General features: G+C 49.7%; 1 protein-coding gene across 1 annotated transcript in view; it reads right to left on the reverse strand.

The window, feature by feature from the left end:
- The window catches only part of PRKX (protein kinase X-linked), a 104220-nt gene extending 85254 nt beyond the window's left edge, over nt 1-18966 (reverse strand). Inside the window, 2 exon segments of the mRNA XM_033201763.1 lie at nt 18163-18461; nt 18463-18966. Of these exon segments, the coding sequence (XP_033057654.1) occupies nt 18163-18461; nt 18463-18842 (679 nt within the window). The 5' untranslated portion in view covers nt 18843-18966.
- Between the last annotated feature and the right edge of the window lie 2809 nt (nt 18967-21775).

Consider the following 21775-nt stretch of genomic DNA (forward strand, 5'->3'; position numbering starts at 1 on the left):
AGACAGGATCTTGTTCTGTCGCCCAGGCTGGAGTGCAGAGGAGCAATCTTAGCTCAGTGCAGCCTCGAACTCCCAGGCTCAAGCATCCTCCCACCTCAGCCTCCTGAGTAGCTGGGACTAAGGTATGTGCCACCACACTCAGCTAATTTTTGTATTTTTTGTAGAGATAGGGTCTCCCTATGTTGCCCAGGCTGGTCTCAAACTTCTGGGCTCAAGCAGTCTTCCCGCTCGACCTCCCAAAGTTTGAGTCACAGCGCACATGACCCTCTTTTGCTTTTAATTTTCTCTTAGGTTCTCTGAATGATGTCATTTCTGGGACCACACGTCTTTACTTCCGTTAAGCTCTCCCACAGTTTCACTGATAGCTCGATGCCAGATTCATGGTGGTCTTCCTAAGAATGACACATCAGAAAGGCTGCCTCAGGTTTCTTTGCTGTGAATGACACTGGGGGACGACGCTATCCTGGAGTGCCACCACCCCACTGTCTTCCCTAGCTCTCTCCTACCCAGTGCCTGCCTTTTCATTTCCTTCTATTTCTTCACAAAGAAACCCTAATGGTGAAAGCTTGCCCCTGGGCTTCCCTGCTTCCCGACAATCCAGCAACCTAATGGTTAAAGTCTAGCCCTACTGCAAGGCTATAGCCACTACCCATTCAGCCTGGTCAGTGCAGGACACACCGCTTTTCACCTTTTTTTTTTTTTTTTTTTTTTTTGGAGACAGAGTCTCACTTTATTGGCCAGGTTGGAGTGCAGTGGCATGACCTCAGCTCACTGCAACCTCTGCCTCTTGGGTTCAAGCGATTCTCGTGCCTCAGCCTCCTGAGTAGCTGGGATTACAGGTGCCCACCAACATGCCTGGCTAATTTTTGTATTTTTAGTAGAGACGGGGTGAAATTCCCGGGTTGAATCCTCATCCCCAAGGTGATGGTGTTAGGAGGTGGGGTCTTTGGGAAGTGTCGCGGTCATGAGGGTGGAGCCTCATGAATGGGATCAGTGTCCTTATTAAAGGGACCCTAGAGAGCTCCCTCACCCTTTCCACCATGTGAGGATACAGTGAGAAGGTGCCATCTATGGACCAGAAGCCCTCACCAGATGCCAAATCTGCCACGCCTTGATCTGTGACTCCCAGCCTCCAGAACTGTGAGCAATAAATGTCTGTTTAAGCCCCCAGTCTACAATACAGACACTCCTCAACTAACAATGATGACATTACACCCCATAAACCCCTTGTAAGTTGAAAATATGGTAAGTCAAAAATGCATCGAATACACCTAACTTACGAATATCACAGCTTAGCCTGACCTGCCCTGCTCACAATACTTCCATTAGCCACAACTGAGCAAAATCACCTAACGTGAAGCCTAGTTTACAATCAAGTATTGAATGCCTCGTGTAGTTTACTGAATACTGCACTGCAAGTTAAAAACAGAATGGTTGCATGGGTATTCAAAGCACGGTTTCCACTGACTGTGTCTCTCTTTCCCACCATTATAAAGTCAAAAAATCATCAATCGAACTATCCTAACTCAAACTATCATAACTCAAACCATCATAAATGGAATCATCATAAATTAGGGATCTTCTGTATAAGACAGACTTTTTTTTGTTTGGCTGGACGCGGTGGCTCACAACTGTAATCCCAGCACTTCGGGAGGCCGAGGCAGGCGGATCACTTGAGGTCAGGAGTTTGAGACCAGCCTGGCCAACAAGGCAAAGCTCTGTCCATACTAAAAATACAAAAATTAGCCAAGCATGGTGACATGCGCCTGTAATCCCACCTACTCGAGAGGCTGACGCATGAAAATCACTTGAACCCAGGAGGCGGAGGTTGCAGTGAGCCAAGATTGCACCACTGCACTCCAGCCTGGGTGACACAGCGAGACTGTTTCAAAAACAAACAAACAGACAAACAAACAAAAAGCTACTTACTCGCCAAGCACAGTGGCTCATGCCTGTAATCCCAACACTTTGGGAGGCCAAGGCAGGAGGATCATTTGAGGCCAGAAGTCTGAGATCAGCTTGGATAATACAGCAAACCATCCCCACACCCCTGTGTCTACTAAAAATACAAAAAATTAACCAAGTATGGTGGTATGTGCCTGTAGTCTCAGCTACTTGGGAAGGCGCGGCAGGAGGACTCCTTGAGCCCAGTAGGTGAAGGCTGCAGTCAGCTATGATTACACCACTGCACTCCAGCCTGGGTGACAAAGCAACACCCAGTTTCTAAAAAAAAAGAAGTCACTTGCTCTATCTTCACTGTCCTGCTATTAAATTGGAGACCTGCTTCCCGCACACTCCTTTGTCTGCTGGATCACTAACCTGAGAACAATCCTACTTCTTACTTTCCTTATCACCAGGCAATGTTTGTTTTCATTAATCATAATGTTCTTTTTTTTTCTTTTTTTTTTAAGATGCAGTCTCGCTCTGTCACCCAGACTGGAGTAGAGTGGTGTCATTACGGCTCACTGCAGTTCCAACTCCCAGGCTCAGGCGATCATCCCGCATTAAGCTGAGTAGCTGAGACCACAGGTGCTCCTCACCATGCCCGACTTTTTATTTTTTGTAGAGACAGGTTCTTACTGTGTTGCCCAGGGTGGTGTCGACCTCCCAGGTTCAAGGAATCCTCCCGCCTCAGCCTCGCAAAGTGCTGGGATGACAGGCGTGGGCAACCGCACATAGCCATGAATCACCATGTTTTCTTTATCCAGTCTGGGAAGCCCAGCTGAGAGTCACACAGAACATGGTTTCTGGAACAAGGGCATCCCAAGGGAACGCTTGACAAAATCGCCTTTTGGAGCACACACAGGTCTACCCAGGGCACTGTCTGTTCTGCTCACTCAACAAGAACACCAGGCAGCCAGCTAGGGAACAGAGGATTCCTTTCCCACACAATGTGGCCATTCTTTCCTGAGCAGGTGGGTGGGCCAGCCGCTTAGTTTCATCTGAACATTTGCCAACATCCAAAGAATCAGAGTGTTTTCAGCAGCCTTAAGCGTTGTCATGAAATCAGCCAAAAACCTGTGAAGCGTATGGCTGTGTGCACAACTACGGATCTTCTAGTGACTATCGTATATGCTGGCATACCACAGAACCACAGACGCAGGAAGAAAGGCAAAGCATCACACTGAAAGAACTCATCCACTACATAGAAAGAAGACATTTTTCTCTTTTTCTTTTTTTTTAGAGAGATGGGGTCTTGCTGTGTTGCTCAGGCTGGTCTCGAACTCCTGGGCCTTGAAAAGTGAGAGTGATCCTCCCACCTCGGCCTCCCAAAATGGTATGATTACAGGCATGAGCCACCATGTCCAGTAAAAGAAGTAGGTTTTCACTTTTTTTGTTGTTATTGTTGTTTTGTTTTGTTTTTGTCTTTGTGGTTTTTTGTGTATGTGTTTTGCTTTTTGTTTTTTTTGGGTTATTTTGAGACAGGGTCTCACTGCTGCTCAGGCTGGAGTGCAGTGGCATGCACAGCGGTACGATCTCGGCTCACTGCAACCTCCACCTCCCGGGTTGAAGTGATTTTCGTGCCTCAGCCTCCCGAGTAGCTGAGATTACAGATGCCCACCACCACACACCCAGCTAATTTTTGTAGTTCTGGGTAGAGACAGAGTTTCACCATGTTGGCCAGACTGGTCTTAAACTCCCGACCTCAAGTCATCTGCCCACCTTGGCTTCCCAAAGTGCTGGGATTACAGGTTTTTACTTTTACAGTTAAAAACCCGGCCAGGTTTTTACTTTTACAGTAAAAATCCGGCCAGGTTTTTACTTTTACAGAGGTAGAGAATCTATTCCAGACCACACACTAGCCCACCATCCCACAACTTCCAAAATTTTTTGTTTTGTTTTGTTTTTTGAGATGGAGTCTCGCTCTGTCAGAGATGTGCGCCACCACACCTGGCTAATTTTTTTTGTTTTTTGAGACGGAGTGTCACTCTGTCACCCAGGCTGGAGTACAGTGGCACCAGCTCGGCTCACTGCAATCTCCGTCTCCCAGGTTCAAGCAATTCTCCTGCCTCAGCTTCCCAAGTAGCTGGGACTACAAGCGTGTGCCACCACGGCCCGGCTAACTTTTTTGTATTTTAGGAGAGATGGGGTTTCACTGTGTTGCCCAGGCTGGTCTCAAACTCCTGAGCTCAGGCAATCCACCCGCCTCAGCCTCCCAAAGTGCTGGGATTACAGGCGTGAGCCATTGTGCCCAGTATTTTTTTTAATTTTCTTTTTTCTCTCTTTTTTTTTTTTTTTTTTTGAGGTGGAGTCTCACTCTGTCACCCAGGCTAGAGTGCAGTGGCACGATCTCAGCTCACTGCAACCACCGCCTTCCAAGTTCAAGTGATTCTCCCGCGCCCGCCACATTTTTTGTATTTTTAGTAGAGACGGGGTTTCACTGTTATGGCCAGGATGGTCTCAAACTCCTGACCTCAGGCGATCCGCCTGCCTCAGCCTCCCAAAGTTCTGGGATTACAGGCATGAGCCACCGCGCCTGGCCAGGTTTTCACTCTTAAAGAGGTGGAGAATCTCCGTCCCGGGTCCCACACTCGCCCACCATCCCACAACTTCCAAAGTTCTAAATGAGCATCTGAAACACTACAGCCAAATGGCACTCAATTGAGAATGCTTTCAGTGCAAACTTCCTGTTTATTTTTACTTTTCCCTTTGAAGGAAGACAAGCTCCCGGAACTCACACAGCTGTCCTGAAATGCATCGCATTTAAGGACACGCTTCTGTAGCAGGTGGCAGCTGACTTGTTTTCTCTGCACTTATTTCTGTGGCTTTTTGGGTGAAGAGGCGACTGGGAGTGTTGATTACACAGAGGAGGAAGCTGGAGCTGAAACAGCACCAGCTGGGTAAGAGAAACTTAAAAAAAGCAGAGCTCAATCCCAGTCTAACAGTCACAAGCTATGAACATGTCAGACTACGAAACACCAAAATTAGGCGGTGACCTTTGAAGGTCAAAAGGGATGGGGTTTCCTGAAAGTGTTCCTCGGTTACAATTCTACTTCTTCTAGGACCCTCTGGCTTGTGACACCCAAAGCACCAGCTCAGAATCTGTATCAAAATACAATGCTTCAGGACATTCTAGAAACCTAAAACGAGTGGAAAAAATGAAAGAAAAACCAGAGCAAAACACAGTGTAACTGAAAACAGGAAGTTAACAGAGAAACATAAAGGAAACCCAAAGCTGTTTCTTTCCAAAGACTGATGAAATCGATAAACCAGAATCTATTCTCAAAATAAAATACTCAACTGTTTGAGGATAAACTAAACAAAAGCCTTAATAGATAAAATCACGTCCAACAACTATTTCTATTCAACTACCAGGGTCATTACTGATTTTTTTTCTATATTTTCTTCTTTTACTTTTTTCTTCTCTTTCCCTTCTTCTCTTTTCTTTTTTTCTTTTCTTTCTTTTCTTTCATGGTCTCACTCTGTCACCTGGGCTGGAGCACAATGGTGCAATCATAGCTCACTTCAACCTCGACCTCCTTGGCTCAAGTGATCCTCCCACCTCGGCCTCCCAAGTTGCTGGGACTACAGGCACATGCCACCACACCCAGCTAACTGGTTTTGTTTTTTGTTTTTTGTTTTTAGAGACAAGGTTTCACCACGTTGCCGAGGCTAGTCTTGAACCCCTGGCCTCAAGCACTCCTCCCACCCTGACCTCCCAAAGTGCTGGGATTACAGGTGTTGAGCCCAGCCCGAAAATCAATGAAGTTGACAAGACAGAATCTGTTTTCAAAAGAAAATACTAAACTGTTTAAGGACGAACTAAAGAAAAGCTTTAATAAACAAAATCATGTCTAACAACTATTTCTATTCCAGTGTCCAGGGAATATTTTGAGTCACTATGGATTTTTTTCTATATAAATTATTTATTTTTCTTTTTTCTTCTGTTTCCTTTCTTATCTTTTATTTCCTTTGCTTTTTTTCTTTTCTTTCTTTCTTTCAGAATCTTGCTCTGTCACTAAGGCTGGATTGCAGTGGCACCATCACAGCTCACTGCAGCCTCCAACTCCTGGGCTCAAATGATCCTCCTGCCTCAGCCTCCTGAACAGCTGGGACCACAGGTATGTGCCACCACACACGGCTAATTTTTTTTACTGTTTGTAAAGACAAGGTCTCACTGTGTTGTCCAGGTTAGTCTAGAACTGCTAGCCTCAAATGATTCTCCCTCCTTGACCTCCAAAAGCACTGGGATTACAGGCATGAGCTACTGTGTGTCGCCTATTTTTTCTTAAGGTGTCATTGTAAACAAAATCAACAGCCCATGAAGAAGAAATTCTAGACAACTTGCTTTCTCAACACCCTTTTGACTTTTGGAATTTCATCTAAGCTGGATTTTGCAATCTTTGAAGAATAATTCCCTAAGACATTGTCTCCAACCATAAGCTAGCTCTGTCAGTGGCATCTGAACCAGAGCCACTCCATCTTGAAGGGGGGCTGGGTAAAATGAGGCTGAAGCCTGCTGGGCTGCATGCCCAGATGGTGAAGGCATCCTAAGTCACAGGATGAGATAGGAGGCCAGCACAAGATGCAGGTCATAAAGAGCTTGCTGATAAAACAGGCTGCAGTAAAGAAGCCGGCCAAATCCCACCCAAACCAAGATGGCCACAAGAGTGACCTCTGGTTGTCCTCACTGCTACACTCCCACCAGCGCCATGACGGTTTACAAATGCCATGGCAACATCAGGAAGTTACCCTCTATGGTCTAAAAAGGAAAGGCATGAATAATCCACCTTTCGCTTACCATATAATCAAGAAACAGCCATAAAAATGGGCAACCAGCAGCCCTCAAGGCTGCTCTGCCTATGGAGTAGCCATTCTTTTATTCCTCTACTTTCTCAATAAACTTGCTTTCACTTTACTCTGTGGATTTGCCCTGAATTTTTTCTTGCATGAGATCCAAGAACCCTCTCTTGGCGTCTGGACATAGACCCCTTTCTGTTAACAGCTCTGTTCCCTCCACTCTTGTCCTCTCATTGCCAAGACTCCAATATAAGCTTGTATACCCAAATAAATGCAGGCAGGCTTGCACAGGGTCCCCCTGTGCCCGCGCATCCAAAGAGATCCCAGGTGCCCTAAGCATTACAAAGCACTTGTTTCTTCTGTGCCAAGGTTTCTCTGGCCACACCTGCGTGCAACCCCTTTGTTCTGCAAAATGACTCCCAGGGGAATGATTCAGCAAGGTGAAAACATCCACCAAATTAGCTGTCAACGATTTTAAAAGAACCCTCCACAGGTTGCCCTCCAAATCTCTTTGATGGGGTGCCTCCCCAATATAACAGCCAAAATAACTACCTCGGAGAATCATGTAATGCCCACACACAAAGCATGCTAAGTAAATGGTAGCGTGGGTTGCAAGGATCTGTGCGGACTTGTGCAATTGAACAGGAACTGCGTGAGACAACTTCCTTTCTCTATGTCCTGGTGAAAAATGCTAATGGATTTTTAAACAGGTACAAGGGCATGGAGGCCAGCAGGGAAGACACTGCACAGAAGGAAGGTCTATTTTTCTTTTTTCTTTTTAAATTGAGGCAGGGTCTCACTCTGTCACACAAGCTAGAGTGCGGTAGCACAATCGCAGCTCACGGAAGCCCGAGCTCAAGCTTGAGCCCTCCCGAGCTCAAGCAATCCTCCCACCTCAGCCCCCCGAATAGCTGGGACCACAGGCATGCGTCCCCGTGCCTGGCTAATTTTCCCCGCCTTGTACAGATGGGGTCTTCTTATGTTGCCCAGGCTGGTCTCAAACCCCTGGACCCAAGTGATCCTCTCACCCTGGCCTTCCAAAGTGCTGGGATTACAAGTGTGAGCCACCGTGCCCAGCCCTATGGTTCAAACATATTAAAGAATGACCAGGGTCTAACCTTGACAGTTCTGGATTAAGCAGGATGGAAAGGCCCAAACTAGTCACATGGACGGTTTTCTGCCCTCCTCTCTTCTCTTCTCTCCACCTTCTGAGAGAATGAGCTGGGCATGGTGGTGTGTCCCTGTAGACCCAGCTGCTTGGGAGACTGAGGTAGGAGGATCACTTGAGCCCTGTAGTTTGAGGCTGCAGCTGAGCTATGATTGATTGCACTCCAGCCTGGGTGACAGAGCAACACCTTGTCTCTAAAAAACAAAAAACAAACAAAATCATAATCCCTTGACCTGGCCACTGTATCATCTGACAGAAGACATGAAAGGCTGGAAGAACTGCCCAGAGGCGTCCCACAGGAAATTCCTCCGTAGGGAGACTCACCAGACCGGCAACAGCCTCCCACACTGACAGTCTCTGTGTGGTCTCCTTAGACCACAGGAAGGTGGAGGTGGACGCCATCAGCGCTGGAGGGGGAAGGAATTTCCATCCTCGAACCTGCACCTCCTTCCTCTGCAAGTCATTTACATCTTCGCTAAAGGTGTTCAGACAGGGTAGGGTGAGTCTCCTGGATGCCTATTCCACCATCATGGGAGAGCTGCTGGGCGGCTTCAAATGCATCTAATGTGTTTTGGGTTTTTTTGTTTTTTGTTTTTTTGAGATGGAGTCTCACTCTATCACCCAGGCTGGAGTGCAGTGGCACAGACCTGGCTCACTGCAACCTCTGTCTCCCGTGTTCCAGTGATTCTCCTGCCTTAGCCTCCTGAGCAGCTGGGATGACAGGCACCCACTACCACGCCCAGCTAATTTTTGTATTTTGGGGTACCAACAGGGTTTCGTCATGTTCACCAGTCTGGTTTCGAACTCCTGATCTCAAGTGATCCGCCCACCTCGGCCTCCCAAAGTGCTGGGATTCCAGGTGTGAGCCCCTACATCCGGCCTCCAATGGCTATTTATCATGTTTTCTACTACTCAGATCAAACGCAAACGCCAACTGGACTTTTACTTAAGATCCTAATGGGGAAGCAAAATGTCCATCATCCTGTCTCAACCAACACAGCACAGAAGCGGAGATGCTGGGAAAACATGCCCACCTCAGAAACGCAGCGTGAAAACGCTCCAGAAAGGAAGAGTTTCTTAAGAGTATTGGTTGCATTGGTTTCATTCTTCTTGCACAAGGGAACCTTGGAAAAAAAGGGGCCGGCCAAGTTTGCCCACACACATGAGTATTACCAAATTCATCCACATGCCCAGGTTTCTGTGCAAACTATCTGCCCTCTGGCACCTGCACCTGTGTTTCTGTCTTGCTCCTCCAGTAGGATACGAGATTTGCTTCTGGGATTCTAAAGTATATAGGTCAGGCAGGGCACGGTGGCTCATGCCTATAATCCCAGCACTTTGGGAGGCTAAACTGGGAGGATCACTTGACGCCAAGAGTTCAAGACCAGCCTGGGAAACATGACGAGACTCTATCTCTACAAAAAAAATCAAAACAATAGCCTGGTATGGTGATGCACACCTGTAGTCCCAGCTACTCAGGAGGCTGAGGTGAGAGGATCCCTTGAGCCTGGGACGTCGATGCCGCCGTGACACCACATCACTGCACTCCAGCCTGGGCATCCAGGCTGTCCAAAAAAAAAAAAAAAGGAGTGAGATAATGATATTTATCTCTCTGTGCAGTATTTGTCTCTCTGTGCCTGGCTTATTTCTCAGAGCATAATGACCTCCAGTTGCATCCACATTGTTGCAAATGACAGGACTTTATTCTTTTTACAGGCTGAATAGTACTCCGTTGTGTAGAGCCCACATTTTCTTCACCCAGTCATCTGCTGACGGGCACGTGGGTTGTTGCCCTATCTCGGCTGTTGTGTGACTTGTGCTGCAGTGAACCTGGGAGTGCAGGTATGTCTTCATTGCATGTGGTTTTAAGTCACTGTATTTGCGGTCCTTCATTCCAGCAGTCACGCAAGACTAAGATAGTGTGAAAGAACATAGAAGAGGTAATGATAGACCAGTGCATCGCAGCTGCCTTTCCCTGGACCCTGCTGTGTGAGGTGAATAGAGCCCCATGGAAATCCATTTGGGCTGCCATCACAAAACACAGTAGACCGGGGCTTAGAAACAACAGACATTTACTGCTGTTAGTCCTGGAGGCTGCAAGTCCAAGATAAAGGTGTGGGAGATTCAGAGTCTGGTGGGAACTGGCTTCTTAATGAATAGACGGTGCCATCTCGCTGTGTCCTCATATAGTGGAAGGAGTGAGGGAGCTCTCTGGGGCCCCTTCTGTAAGGACACTGATCCCACTCATGAGACCCCACCCTAGTGACCCCATTACCTCCTAAAAGCCCCGCCTCCTAACACCAGCACCTTGGGGATTAGGGTTTTGACGTAAGAATCTTGGGGTGGGGGACACAAATATGATGATGGTGGCCCCAGACCTGGTTTTGGGACTGGATCCCACCACAGTAGAGGACCACGGGGAGGCCACCTGGAGAAACAGGCAGAGGGAACCTGTCACACAGACAGAAACATCGGTTCCACCTTCTCACCCTGGGCTTACCAGGAAGCTTCTAGCCACAGACTTTTCTAACGGGGAAAACGAGGTCACAATTCTAAGTAAAGCACTTTCAGCATTTTGGAAGGGAGGCCTCGGGGCTTCCTCTGTATTTCCCCCAAGGTTTTTCTTTTCTTTTTTTTTTTCAGACAGAGTCTTGCTCTGTCACCCAGGCTGGAGTGCAGTGGCGTGATCTCAGCTCATTGCAAGCTCCGCCTCCTGGGTTTACACCATTCTCCTGCCCTAGCCTCCCAAGTAGCTGGGACTACGGGCGCCCGCCACCACGCCTGGCTAATTTTTTTGTATTTTTAGTAGAGACGGGGTTTCACCATGTTAGCCAGGATGGTCTCGATCTCCTGACCTTGTGATCTGCCCACCTCGGCCTCCCAAAGTGCTGGGATTATAGGCGTGAGCCACCGCGCCCGGCCATTTTTTTTTTTTTTTTTTTTTTTTAAAGTCATCAACGTTACTACCTTTTTAAAAGATATATATCTCCTTTTTTCAACTTTACATATGCAATTTCATGCTAGAGAGAAGAGGAAGCTGATGGATAGAAAAGTTTCCTTTTTGGAGACCCTATAGTGTGCCAGGCACTGTGTAATCATCTCCCTTGATACTTTATTTTTGACATAGGGTCTTGCTCTGTTGCCCAGGCTGGAGCACAGTGGCACCATCATGGCTCACTGCAGTCTCCACCTCCTGGGCTCAAGCGATTCTCCTGCCTCAGCCTCCCTAGTAGCTGGGACTAGTGGTGCATGCCATCACATGCAGCTACTTTAAAAAAATTTTTGTAGAGATGGGGTCGTGCTATATTGCCCAGACAGATCTTAAGCTCCTGGGCTCAAGCGATGCTCCTACCTCAGCATCCCAAAGTGCTAGGATTACAGGCATGAGCCTCCACACCTGGCCTCCCTTGAAGTTTTATTTTTTGAGACAAGGTCTCTGTCACCCAGGCTGGAGTGCAGTAGCACAATCTCAGCCCACTGCAGCCTCAACCTCCTGGGCTCAAGCGATTCTCATGCTTTAGCCTTCCTTTGATTTTCACAAGTATGTCTCTTCCTGATGGGGGCTGTCTGCTGCTTTTGGGAGTTTAACATCTCCCTTCTTTGCAGCGTGCCCATGAACTGTAGATGACTTTGTTTTTGTCGTCCGATCCCAGTGTGCACGCCTTGCTTTCCCGGGGAGGAAGCAGCGTGCTGCAGGCGAAACCCTTTGGGTACATAGCATCCCTTCTCTCAGATCCTCTTTCCCATTAAGAAAATAAGGCTACAAGCATGGTGGACACAACTGTAGTCCCAGCTACGTGGGAGGCTGAGGTGGGAGGATCACCTGAGCCCAGGAGTTGGAGACCAGCCTGGGCAACATAGCAAAGCCCATCTCTACAAAAATAAATAAATAAACTAGCTGAGTGTGGTGGTGCACGTCTGTAGTCCCAACTACTTGGGAGACTGAGGTGGGAAGATCGCTTGAGCCTGGGAGGTCGATGCTGCAGTGAGCTGTGATTGCACCACTGTACCCCAGCCTAGGTGACAGTGAGACCCTGTCTCTAAAAAAAAAAAAGAAAAAAGAAAATAACGCTAATGTTGTCATGGTGGAGCTTCTGTCCATAGAGAAACTAATGTACATAGTGTACCCGTCCAGTACTTGGCATCAGTGAGTGTCATAAGAACAACTGTCAACAGTGCCATCATCCATTCATTTCTTTACTCACACACAGAGTGACCAGCTTGTCCCTGTCTCTGACTGCGACTTTCCTGGCTAGCACTGAAGGTTTCCCACCTCAGGAAACTTTCCCCTGGCACATGAGGAGGGTTGATCTCTCTACCCATGCAGTGGATGGTCTTGGGCACACACTAAGTGCTGGGTCTGTTCTCTGAATATGGGAGATGAAAGTGACTCCAACACACAGAGGTCCCGGCACTCTTGGCATTTATGTTCCAGCAGCAGAGGCAGGCGAATGCTTGAGCCCAGGAGTTCAAGACGATCCTGGGCAACACAGTGAGACCCCGTCTCTTTTATTAAATAAGTCCTGCACACATGTATCTTAATTTAACTTAAATTTAATGTAACATGTATTTTAACTTAAAACTAAATTAAATTTAAAAAAAAATGAAATAAACAATGAAGAGGAGAAACTTCTATCCTTGAAATGTTCTCTGATGTGTAATATTTTATCTCATCTCTTGGCATTTGTGTGATGCACTGAAATGGAAACTGTCATTCACACATGCATGAGCTGGTTTCACACGGGGCAACCACACAAGATAAACAAGATTAAAGGGCTGAGCTCCACTTTCTGTGTATTGTTAGGCGACAAACAACACTCCTAATTGCTATGTCAACAGTGCCCACAAGGCTGCTGATTTATGCACACAGTAAAATCTCACCAGTTCAGATGCCATTCGTCCCGGCAACATGTTGGTGTGACAGACAGGGTGGGGATATCGTGGACTCAATGTCTGTGTGCCCCTAAAATTCCTGTGTTGAAATCCTCACCTGCAAGGTAATGGTGTCAGGGGGTGAGGCCCTAGGGAGGTGATGAGGTCATGAGGATGGAGCCTCATGAATGGGATCAGTGCCCTTATAAAGGGGCCCCAGAGAGCTCCCTCACCCCTTCCACCATGTGAGGACACAGCAAGAAGGCACCATCTGTGAACCAGGAAGCAGGTCCCCACCAGATACCCAATCTGCCACGCCTTGATCTTGGACCTCCAGCCTCCCAAACTGTGAATAAATGTCTGTGGTTTATAAGTCACCCAGTCAGTGGTGTTTTGCTACAACAGCCTGAACAGACTAAATTGGGGCATTAATAAGAACCAGCAAAAAGGAGAGGAAAGGAAATTCTGGCCAATTCAGGAGAACCAAGGACAGGAGAAAACCTACCAGTATAAGCACTTTAGATCTGAGAACCATGTATCATTAATTATGAAGATCTCCTAGCTCTTAATATTTTCAGATGTATAGTATGTGCAAGTTTAAAAAAAAAAAAGTGTCTGGCCGGGCACGGTGGCTCATGCCTGTAATCCCACCTCTTTGGGAGGCCAAGGCAGGTGGATCACCTGAGGTCAGGAGTTCGAGACCAGCCTGACCAACATAGAGAAACCCCATCTCTACTAAAACTACAAAATTAGCCAGGCATGGTGACACATGCCTGTAATCCCAGCTACTCAGGAGGCTGAGGCAGGAGAATCGCTTGAACCTGGGAAGCGGAGCTTGTGGTCAATACACTCCAGCCTGGGCAACAAGAGCGAAACTCTGTCTCAAAAAAAAAAAAAACCGGTGTCGGGCAAGACAGAGGGGTCTGTGGTGAGGGAATTCATCCTGCACCATGGTTTGGAGGGTAGTAGCTGCCCAAATCCACACAGTGGGTAAAACTGCACAGAACTCTACACACATACTCGCAAACACAAATGAACACCTTTTGAAAACTAATAAAGGCTGAACAAGCTGGGCATGATGGCTCCTGCCTGTATACAATCCCAGCTCTTTGAAGGCCAAGGCAGGAGGATCGCTTGAGCCCAAGAGTTCAAGGCTGGAGTGAGCCGAGATCGCACCACTGCACTCCAGACTGGGCAACAGAGTGAGACCCTGTCTCAAAAAAAAAAAAAACGCTGAACGAGGTATGTGTTCTCTTTAATAGGGATATACCGACATCGATGACATGCTTCTGATATTGTCCCACGGATATGAAGACGTCACCATGGGGAAGCTGGCTGAAGGGTCCGTGAGACTCCAGGTACTGTTTTTGAAATCTCCAGTGAATCTGTATTTCAAAATATATATATTTTTAATAGGGGTCTAGGAATTTGGAGTCTTCCTCATAGTAACCGTGTAGGACAGGTTCTGTCATTATTTCCTTTTTTTTTTTTTTTTTTTGAGATGGAGTCTCACTCTGTGCCCAGGCTGGAGTGCAGTGGCCGGACTCAGCTCAGTGCAGCTCCGCCTCCCGGATTTACGCCATTCTCCTGCCTCAGCCTCCCGAGTAGCTGGGACTACAGGCGCCCGCCACCTCGCCCGGCTAGCTTTTTGTATTTTTTTTTTAGTAGAGACGGGGTTTCACCGTGTTAGCCAGGATGGTCTCGATCTCCTGACCTCGTGATCCGCCAGTCTCGGCCTCCAAAGTGCTGGGATTACAGGCTTGAGCCACCACGCCCAGCTTATTTCCCGTTTTTTAGATGAGTAAATGCAGAAGTAGGTTGAGAAAGGGAAAATGAAATGTGGACTCAAAGCCTGGCCACTGTTTTACCTGCTGAATTACCTCCTTCCTGACAGGTTCACACTCGGGGTACCCAGGAGAAGCAAGCACTGGGTCGCAGATGCCAAATGATTCGATAAGGACACTTCTGGGGAAAAACCGAAGTATTTTTTAACTGATATATAGAGAAAGGAATTCTCAAGTGGTCATTTTAAGTAGGAAGATTGATAAAATAAGGCTGGGGATGGGTGCACAGATTCATCCTCTTCTCTCTACATAGGGTAAGTTTTTCATTTCCATAATATCATTTTTTTATTTTATTTTTTAGAGAGAAGATCTCACTGTATCACCCACGCTGGCGTACAGTGGCGCGATTGTGGTAGACTGCAGCCTTGACCTCCTGGGCTCAAGTGATCCTCTTGCTTCAGGTTCTCAGGTAACTAAGACTACAGGTGCACGCCACCATGCCCAGCTAACTCTTATTACTATTTTTTTTTAAGAGATGAGGGTCTCACTATATTGCCCAGGCTGGTCTGGAACTCCTGGCCTCAAGTCATCCTCCCACCGAGACCTCCCAAATAGGTAGGACTACAGGCACGCACCACTGTACCTGGCCCTGAAATTTCTTTTTTTAAAGCAATTGTTCTCCCTCATAGGAACAAGCATGGCTTGGTTATATGAACAAGAAATTTGAAGAACCAGATTGAAAACCATTTTTTCTCTAAGGAGTAGTAGGACTGTTCTGAACCAAAGTTTCTAAAACTATTAAATCGGCCTTTAGACCAGATGTATTCCAGAATCCCTTCATGCACGAAAAAGAAAAAAAAAAATCCATTATCAGATTTTTCACAACTGCAAACTGCACTCTTTTTCCTAACTACCTGAACTGGAGGAAACTGGTCAATCTAGAACGCTGACACTTTCTTTTTTTTCCTCCGTCACCCAGGCTGGAGTGCAGGGGTGTGATCTTGGCTCACTGCAACCTCTGCCTCCTGGGTGCAAGCAATTCCTTTGCCTCAGCCTCCTGAGAAGCTGGGATTACAGGTGCCTGCCACCACGCCCGGCTAGTTTCTGTATTTTCTCAGTAGAGACAGGGTTTCGCCATGTTGGCCAGGCTGGTCTGGAACTCCTGAGAGCAAGTGATCCGCCTGTCTCGGCCTCCCAAAGTGCTGGGACTACAGGCATGAGCCACCACGCCCAGCCTCTGACTGGCTTTAAGTCATAGAAAATAGGATTGCTCAACTGGCAATCTGCATACAGATCCCCTCCGCCCACCCCCCAAAAAATTCAGTACTTCTGGGGGTGCTTGTTTGGGGCCTGAGGGAATTAGGAATGAGGGGAACGAGCACTGGAAAGCAAACTTATGTTCCTGCAGGGACAGCTCAGGATGAAGAGAGGTCGCACCCACCCAGACTGGGTTTCAACTCCAGACTGAGACTCGAGCTCGCCCCTCACTCTTCATCACGCCTTGGAAAACAGTCCAAAGCTGCTGTAGATTGTGGCTCAGAGACACAATCGTGAAGGATCTAAAAGGCTTTTTAAAAATTTATTATTTTAGGTGAATCACACTGAGACTGCTCTTTAACCAACAATAAAGAAAAGGGCTCGGACAAAAGGCAGCAGATGTCACCAAAGCTGTGAAGTTGTCATGAGAGAGTGTTCCAAACATGCACGCAAACGCACACACTCACACCGCTGGGTCCTGGTCCCCTGTTGTCCAGTGAGTGTGGGATACCTAGCTCTCCTGCCACACTTGGAGACCATAGGAAGTTATCCTGGAGAAAGGAGCATCATCCTCATTAAGAGAGCACTGACTGGAAAAAAAAAAACAACAAACCTGACTTCCCCGCCCAGCCAGCTTGGTCCCCAGAGGCAGTGACACTCTATTTTTAAGGATGAGGTTACACGCTGGGCACCCTAAGCTGACTTGACATCAAACTGAGTGGTCCCCCGTGACACCAGAGCTCCTCACCTCTGCCGCCCTCCTGCCCGCATCCTGCTCTCTGCCCCGGCCTCCAGCCTCAAGGGACCCATGTGGGTGCCCCAAAGAATGACAAACGCTGGTGCTGAGTGCCAAGGAACGGCTGGACCTCGTCAATTTTCCATTGTCGAGTTGTATTTCCACCGACTGTGGCGGCTGCGCCAGTCAGGGTTCCTGCCCCACCCTTCTTCCCCACAAAACACACCCAGCTCTAAGATTAGCCCAGGACAGCTTGCCGGGGGACCAAGACAAGGGGGAAGGCAGAGAGAGAGGAGGGAGGGAGACAGAGAAACCAAGACAGGAAGGGGACAGGGAGACAGACACCAAGAGACAGAGGAGGAGAAATGGAGAGAGACAAGAACAGAGACAGAAAGAGGGAGAGAGAAAATGAGATAGAGAGGAGAAGGGAGGGAGGGAGGGAAAGGAGAAAAAGAGAGTGCCTCCTCCCACTGTCCTTCCAAATTCAGGCTTTCCTCATGGGCCCTTCCTCAAAGTCTAAGTGGCAAAGAGGTCACTGAAGGCAGCTAAGTCCCCTCTTCCTCAGCGGTTTTGAAGGCCCCCTGGCTATGCCCTCTGGTCTTCCTAAGCCATAAGCTGTGGCCTCGAGCCCTTGGGCTTCCCAGCCCAGCTTCCTCCTTTCCAAAATGAGAGGACAAACAGGAGTCAGAGGGCCTGAGAGCCCCCGCCTCACCAACACACCAGGACACCCCCTCTGTTCTCCCATTTATTTTCTTGACAACCAACACCCCACTTAGCCACACAGAGTCGCTAAGAGGCACAGGCGGGCCGGTGACAACTGTTTAAATCCAGCGCCCACGCACGGTTGGGATATTCTGACCCACTCAGGGCTGCCCCATAAGCCAGCGCGTGTCCGGATCCCAGCGCACCGAGAACTCGAAACCTGTCAAGCTGCCCATTCGGGGTTCAGTTCAAAGACAGAGGACAAAGGAAACGGATAAAGCGTCCAATACAAGAATTACCCATTTCAGACGCACAAGACGAAAAGCAGGTGTCAGGACATGTTAGGATCCGTTCCCAGCGCTGCCGTCCTCGTCCCCACAACGCCACGGGACACCTGTCCCTCAAAGCCCAGCTGCTCCTGCAGCCCCTGGAGAAATCTGTACATTCCCTGCCGCTGGGCACACGGGGAGGCTGGCCTGGGGGAGGCCGGCAGGGGCCTTCGGATCCCGCGCCCGTGTCCCTGGGGTCGCTGCCAGGGAGGGGGCACGAGGTCCCCCAGGCGAGGTGACCCGCAGGAGGTTTTGTGACGTCGGACGGCCCAGGCCCCAGAATGCTGTGTGTGCTGGGAGTGGAGAGTGGTCTCCGAGAGGAGCCGTCGGCATTTCAGGGAAGGCACCCGGCCGGTCGGGGGAACTTGTCTGGGCTGAGGGGTGCGCTCCACCTCCCCAAGCGCCCCCCGGGGAGACCTGGGGCGCAGGAGCAGCCCCGCGCGAGGACTCCGAGCCGGAGTAGCCGGGCAGGTCCCTCCCCAGGAGGCCGGCACCGGGGCCCTTTGTCCTACTACAGCGTCCCGGCCGCGCCGCGCACCCCTGTGGGCCGAGTCCCCGCCCGCACTCACTCACCCACGGTGGCCAGCGTGTCAAAGTCCTGCAGGCGGTAGGCAGGCGGCTCCGGCGACCGCGCCTCGGGGCTGGGGCAGAGCGCGGGCGCCCCGTCGGGAGTCTCCTCCGCCACCTTGCAGGGGTCGCTCTCCGCCGCGGCCGCCTGGGCCAGCCCGGGCGCCTCCATGGGGACGCACTCAGGTCCGGGGCACCGGGCCAGGCCGAAGCGATTGGGGAGCCGGGCTTCCCGGGACGCAGCCTCGGAGGGCGGCGCGGCGGCGGCGGCATCAACGGAGGCTGCCCATGCGCACCCTCGCCTCCTGGTGCGCCGCCTGGCGCAGCTGACGGAGCGACTGGGACAATGGCGGGGCGGCGCTCACGGCACAAGCAGCAACGGCCCCGGGTGGGAGCAGCCGCCGGCCTCGGGGGTCGGGCACCGAGTGCCGGACGGCTGCGGGGAAGGCGGGGGCCGCGGCCCGGGCTTGGGGGGCGAAGCGGGGGCCCTGCGCATTCCCGGTCTCACGCCCGCTGCCTCCTCCAGCTCGGTAGCCGCGTGCGCGCTGATGGGGCGGGCGGAAGCAGCCTGGGCGTGACCGCGCCTCTCCCCGCCCCCGCCCGGCCGCCGGGCTGGGGGCGTCGCCTTCGCGCGCTCCGCCCCCGCCGCGACCCAGCCTAGGAGCCGGAGACCCGGGCGTGCGCATGGTTCCAGCCGCCGACGGCTGGCGCTGCTCTGGGGAGGTGCCCACGCCCCCTCCGCGCCCGGGGCGCCCCTGGGGTGGGACCCAGGTTGAAGCCTCCCCGGGGACGCACTGGCGGGACACCCGCGTCGCTGCACCCAAGCCCCGGAAGATGGGGAGGCGAGGGGGCCCGGGGACAGGGAGGGAGTAGCTCCGCAAAAGTGAAGTTCAGAAATAAAAAGTGAAATTGGCGTTTGGTGAGGAGAGAGGCTCGGATTAGCCTGGCTACTCAGGACGCGCGCTGTGCGCGGATCCCCAGGAGGGGCTGCGGGTCTTGGGGATGAGGTCAGCGTCCTGGTTTTGCTGTAGGACTCTGGTGATTCTAGATTTCTACTTGGAAGCGATGGGGAAGGGTAGGCTCGACCCTGCGCGTTTCTTTGCAGCTTCCTGTGGATCTAGAATTCTTTCCAAATAAACATTTCTTTAAAGAACTAGGGAAAGACAGATTTGAGAGATCGCCCTACCAAATGTAGCGCGTGAAACTTGATTGGTCACTGTTTCAAATACCCCGGCGACAACCCGATAAAGAATTGCGCAGACGCGTTTCAATTTCAGAAACGCAAAGATTTTTTTTTTTCCTGGCTTGAGTGTGGCTCAGGCAATAGTTGGACATACTTATATTTAAAACCCTATCCGTGTGGATTTGAAATGCAAATACAGCTAGACATTTGGTCACCCCTTTCCCCAGGGAAATGCAGATAGTGCTTAACTTGCGGGCCTGGCACGGCCTGGACGCTGCGCCCCTGACCCGCGACCAGGGCGGCCCAGGCTGCCGGTTCGCCGACCACTCTGAGCAGCAAGGGGTCAAACTGCTAACGCCTTTGTTTTGAGGGATCTCAGCGATTCTGCGACTGGAGGGGGTCTCCAGTCCCTCAGTCCGCTGGTCAGGGGGGCTTTCCGAGAGGCAAAGCGTCCTCTAAGTCAGAACGGACACATTTTAAGGGGACCAAGCCGAGCCATCCTTGCGCAGCTAACAGGGAGGGGGAGTCAGGAAGTCTGAACCTGGCTCAGGCTTTGTATTTCTGGCCCCTGGCTGCCAGCCTCGCCCCAGCCTCCACCTGCATTTTGTGGGTGGCATTTCCCCCCGGGGGTGACACCCGCTCTCTATGCTCTGCAAAATCCTGAGCTGGAATGCAAAACATATGCGACACCAGCAGGCCCCCGCCATTCCCTGAGCCTGGTTAGGACAGGTCACGGCCCTGCCAAGCAAGCTTCACCAGCAAGCCATGCAATCCCTTGATCCTGGTTAGGACAGGAAACGGCCCTGCCAAGCCCTGCCTGGCTGAGGGGTTAAGGGCCAGCCAGGAACGCACACTCAGGAAGAGTTCGTGTCACCCCGCGGAACGCGCGCCCTCTCCACTAGGGCCTGACCTTGGAAATGCAAGGCTGCGGCCTCATAAAGTCCTTTTAATCAAGGCCCGGGTTTCACACCCAATTAAGCAGATGTCTTTGCCTGCAGATTGCGCGCAGGAAGAAGAACGTGGCACAGATTTGCAGCGTCAAACTCTGCTTGGGCTGCTGGTTAGTCTGACTCCACCGATCCCACTCTGAACTTGACCACATAGCTACCTCTTCTTAGAAATGGACCCTGCACGTTTCTCAACACCTTGCTTGACAAAGCAGCTTTCATCTGGAAGGATCATAAAAATCCTTGAGAAACCACAGCCTATTACTTGAGAGACAAAAAAGGAAAATCCCTGTGAGTTAGGCATGGAAGGGTCATTATCGCCTTAATGAAGTGGCATTAATTTGCGGTGGAGTCAGGAAATGCTGAACTCTGCCATTCCGAAGGAATAAGTCCCTGACCCTAAACCAGAATGAGCTATAAATTCAATACAATGATAGGTGTAGGTGTTGTTAAATATGAGCGGAATCAAAATTGTACCGTCTGGCTGAGCGCAGAGGCTCACACCTGTGATCTCAGCACTTTGAGAGGCACAGGGGTTCGAGACCAACCTGGGCAACATTAGAACACGCCTCCGATCTCTACCAAAAATAAGTTTTTAAACTAGCCAGATGTGGTGGTGCACACCTATAATCCCAGCACAGAGGCAAAGGCACGAGGATGCCTCGAGCCCAGGAGGTCAAGGCTGCAGTGAGCTATGACTGCGCCACTGCCCTCCAGCCTGGGCAAGAGAGTGAGATCCTGACTGAAAAAAAAAAAAAAAATCCTACCATCTCTGAAGGGAGCTGAACACTCTTTAAGCATGTATACTGTATGTGTGTGTGTATGAATGTGTGTATATCTAATGTATATATATCCATTATATATTATATATACTAAGTTAGATATGTTATATACTTGTGTATATGTATGTGTACATGAGTATGCATATATAATATATGACAATATTTTTGCATAAATGATATATAAAAATATTTCTATATATGCTGATATAAAATATTTTTTGTTCTAATTTTACTTTTTATTTTTTCATTTTTATATATTGAGGAGGTACAAATGCAGATTTTCTGTTTTTCAGTAATTTTGCTTAAGATAATGGCCTCCATTTCCTTCCATGTTGCTGCAAAAGATATTATTTCATTCTTTTTACGGAATCATAGTATTCCATAGTGTGCGTGTATATGTGTGTGTGTGTGTGTGTGTGTGTGTATACACACATATAAAACATCTTCTTGTCCGAGCATGGTGGCTTAACACTGTAATCTCAACACTTTGGGAGGCCAAGGTGGGTGGATCACCTGAGGTCAAGAATTCAAGACCAGCCTGGCCAACACCGTGAAACCCTGTCTCTACTAAAAATACAAAAATTAGCCGGGCGTGGTGGTGGGCGCCTGTAATTCCAGCTACTAGGGAGGCTGAGGCAAAAGAATCGCTTGAACCCGGGAGGCAGAGGTTGTAGTGAGCCAAGATTGTGCCATTGCACTCCAGCCTG

The sequence above is a fragment of the Trachypithecus francoisi genome, unplaced genomic scaffold (genome assembly GCF_009764315.1).
Source record: "Trachypithecus francoisi isolate TF-2019V2 unplaced genomic scaffold, Tfra_2.0 Lachesis_group6, whole genome shotgun sequence".
In the NCBI taxonomy this organism is placed as follows: Eukaryota; Metazoa; Chordata; class Mammalia; order Primates; family Cercopithecidae; genus Trachypithecus; species Trachypithecus francoisi.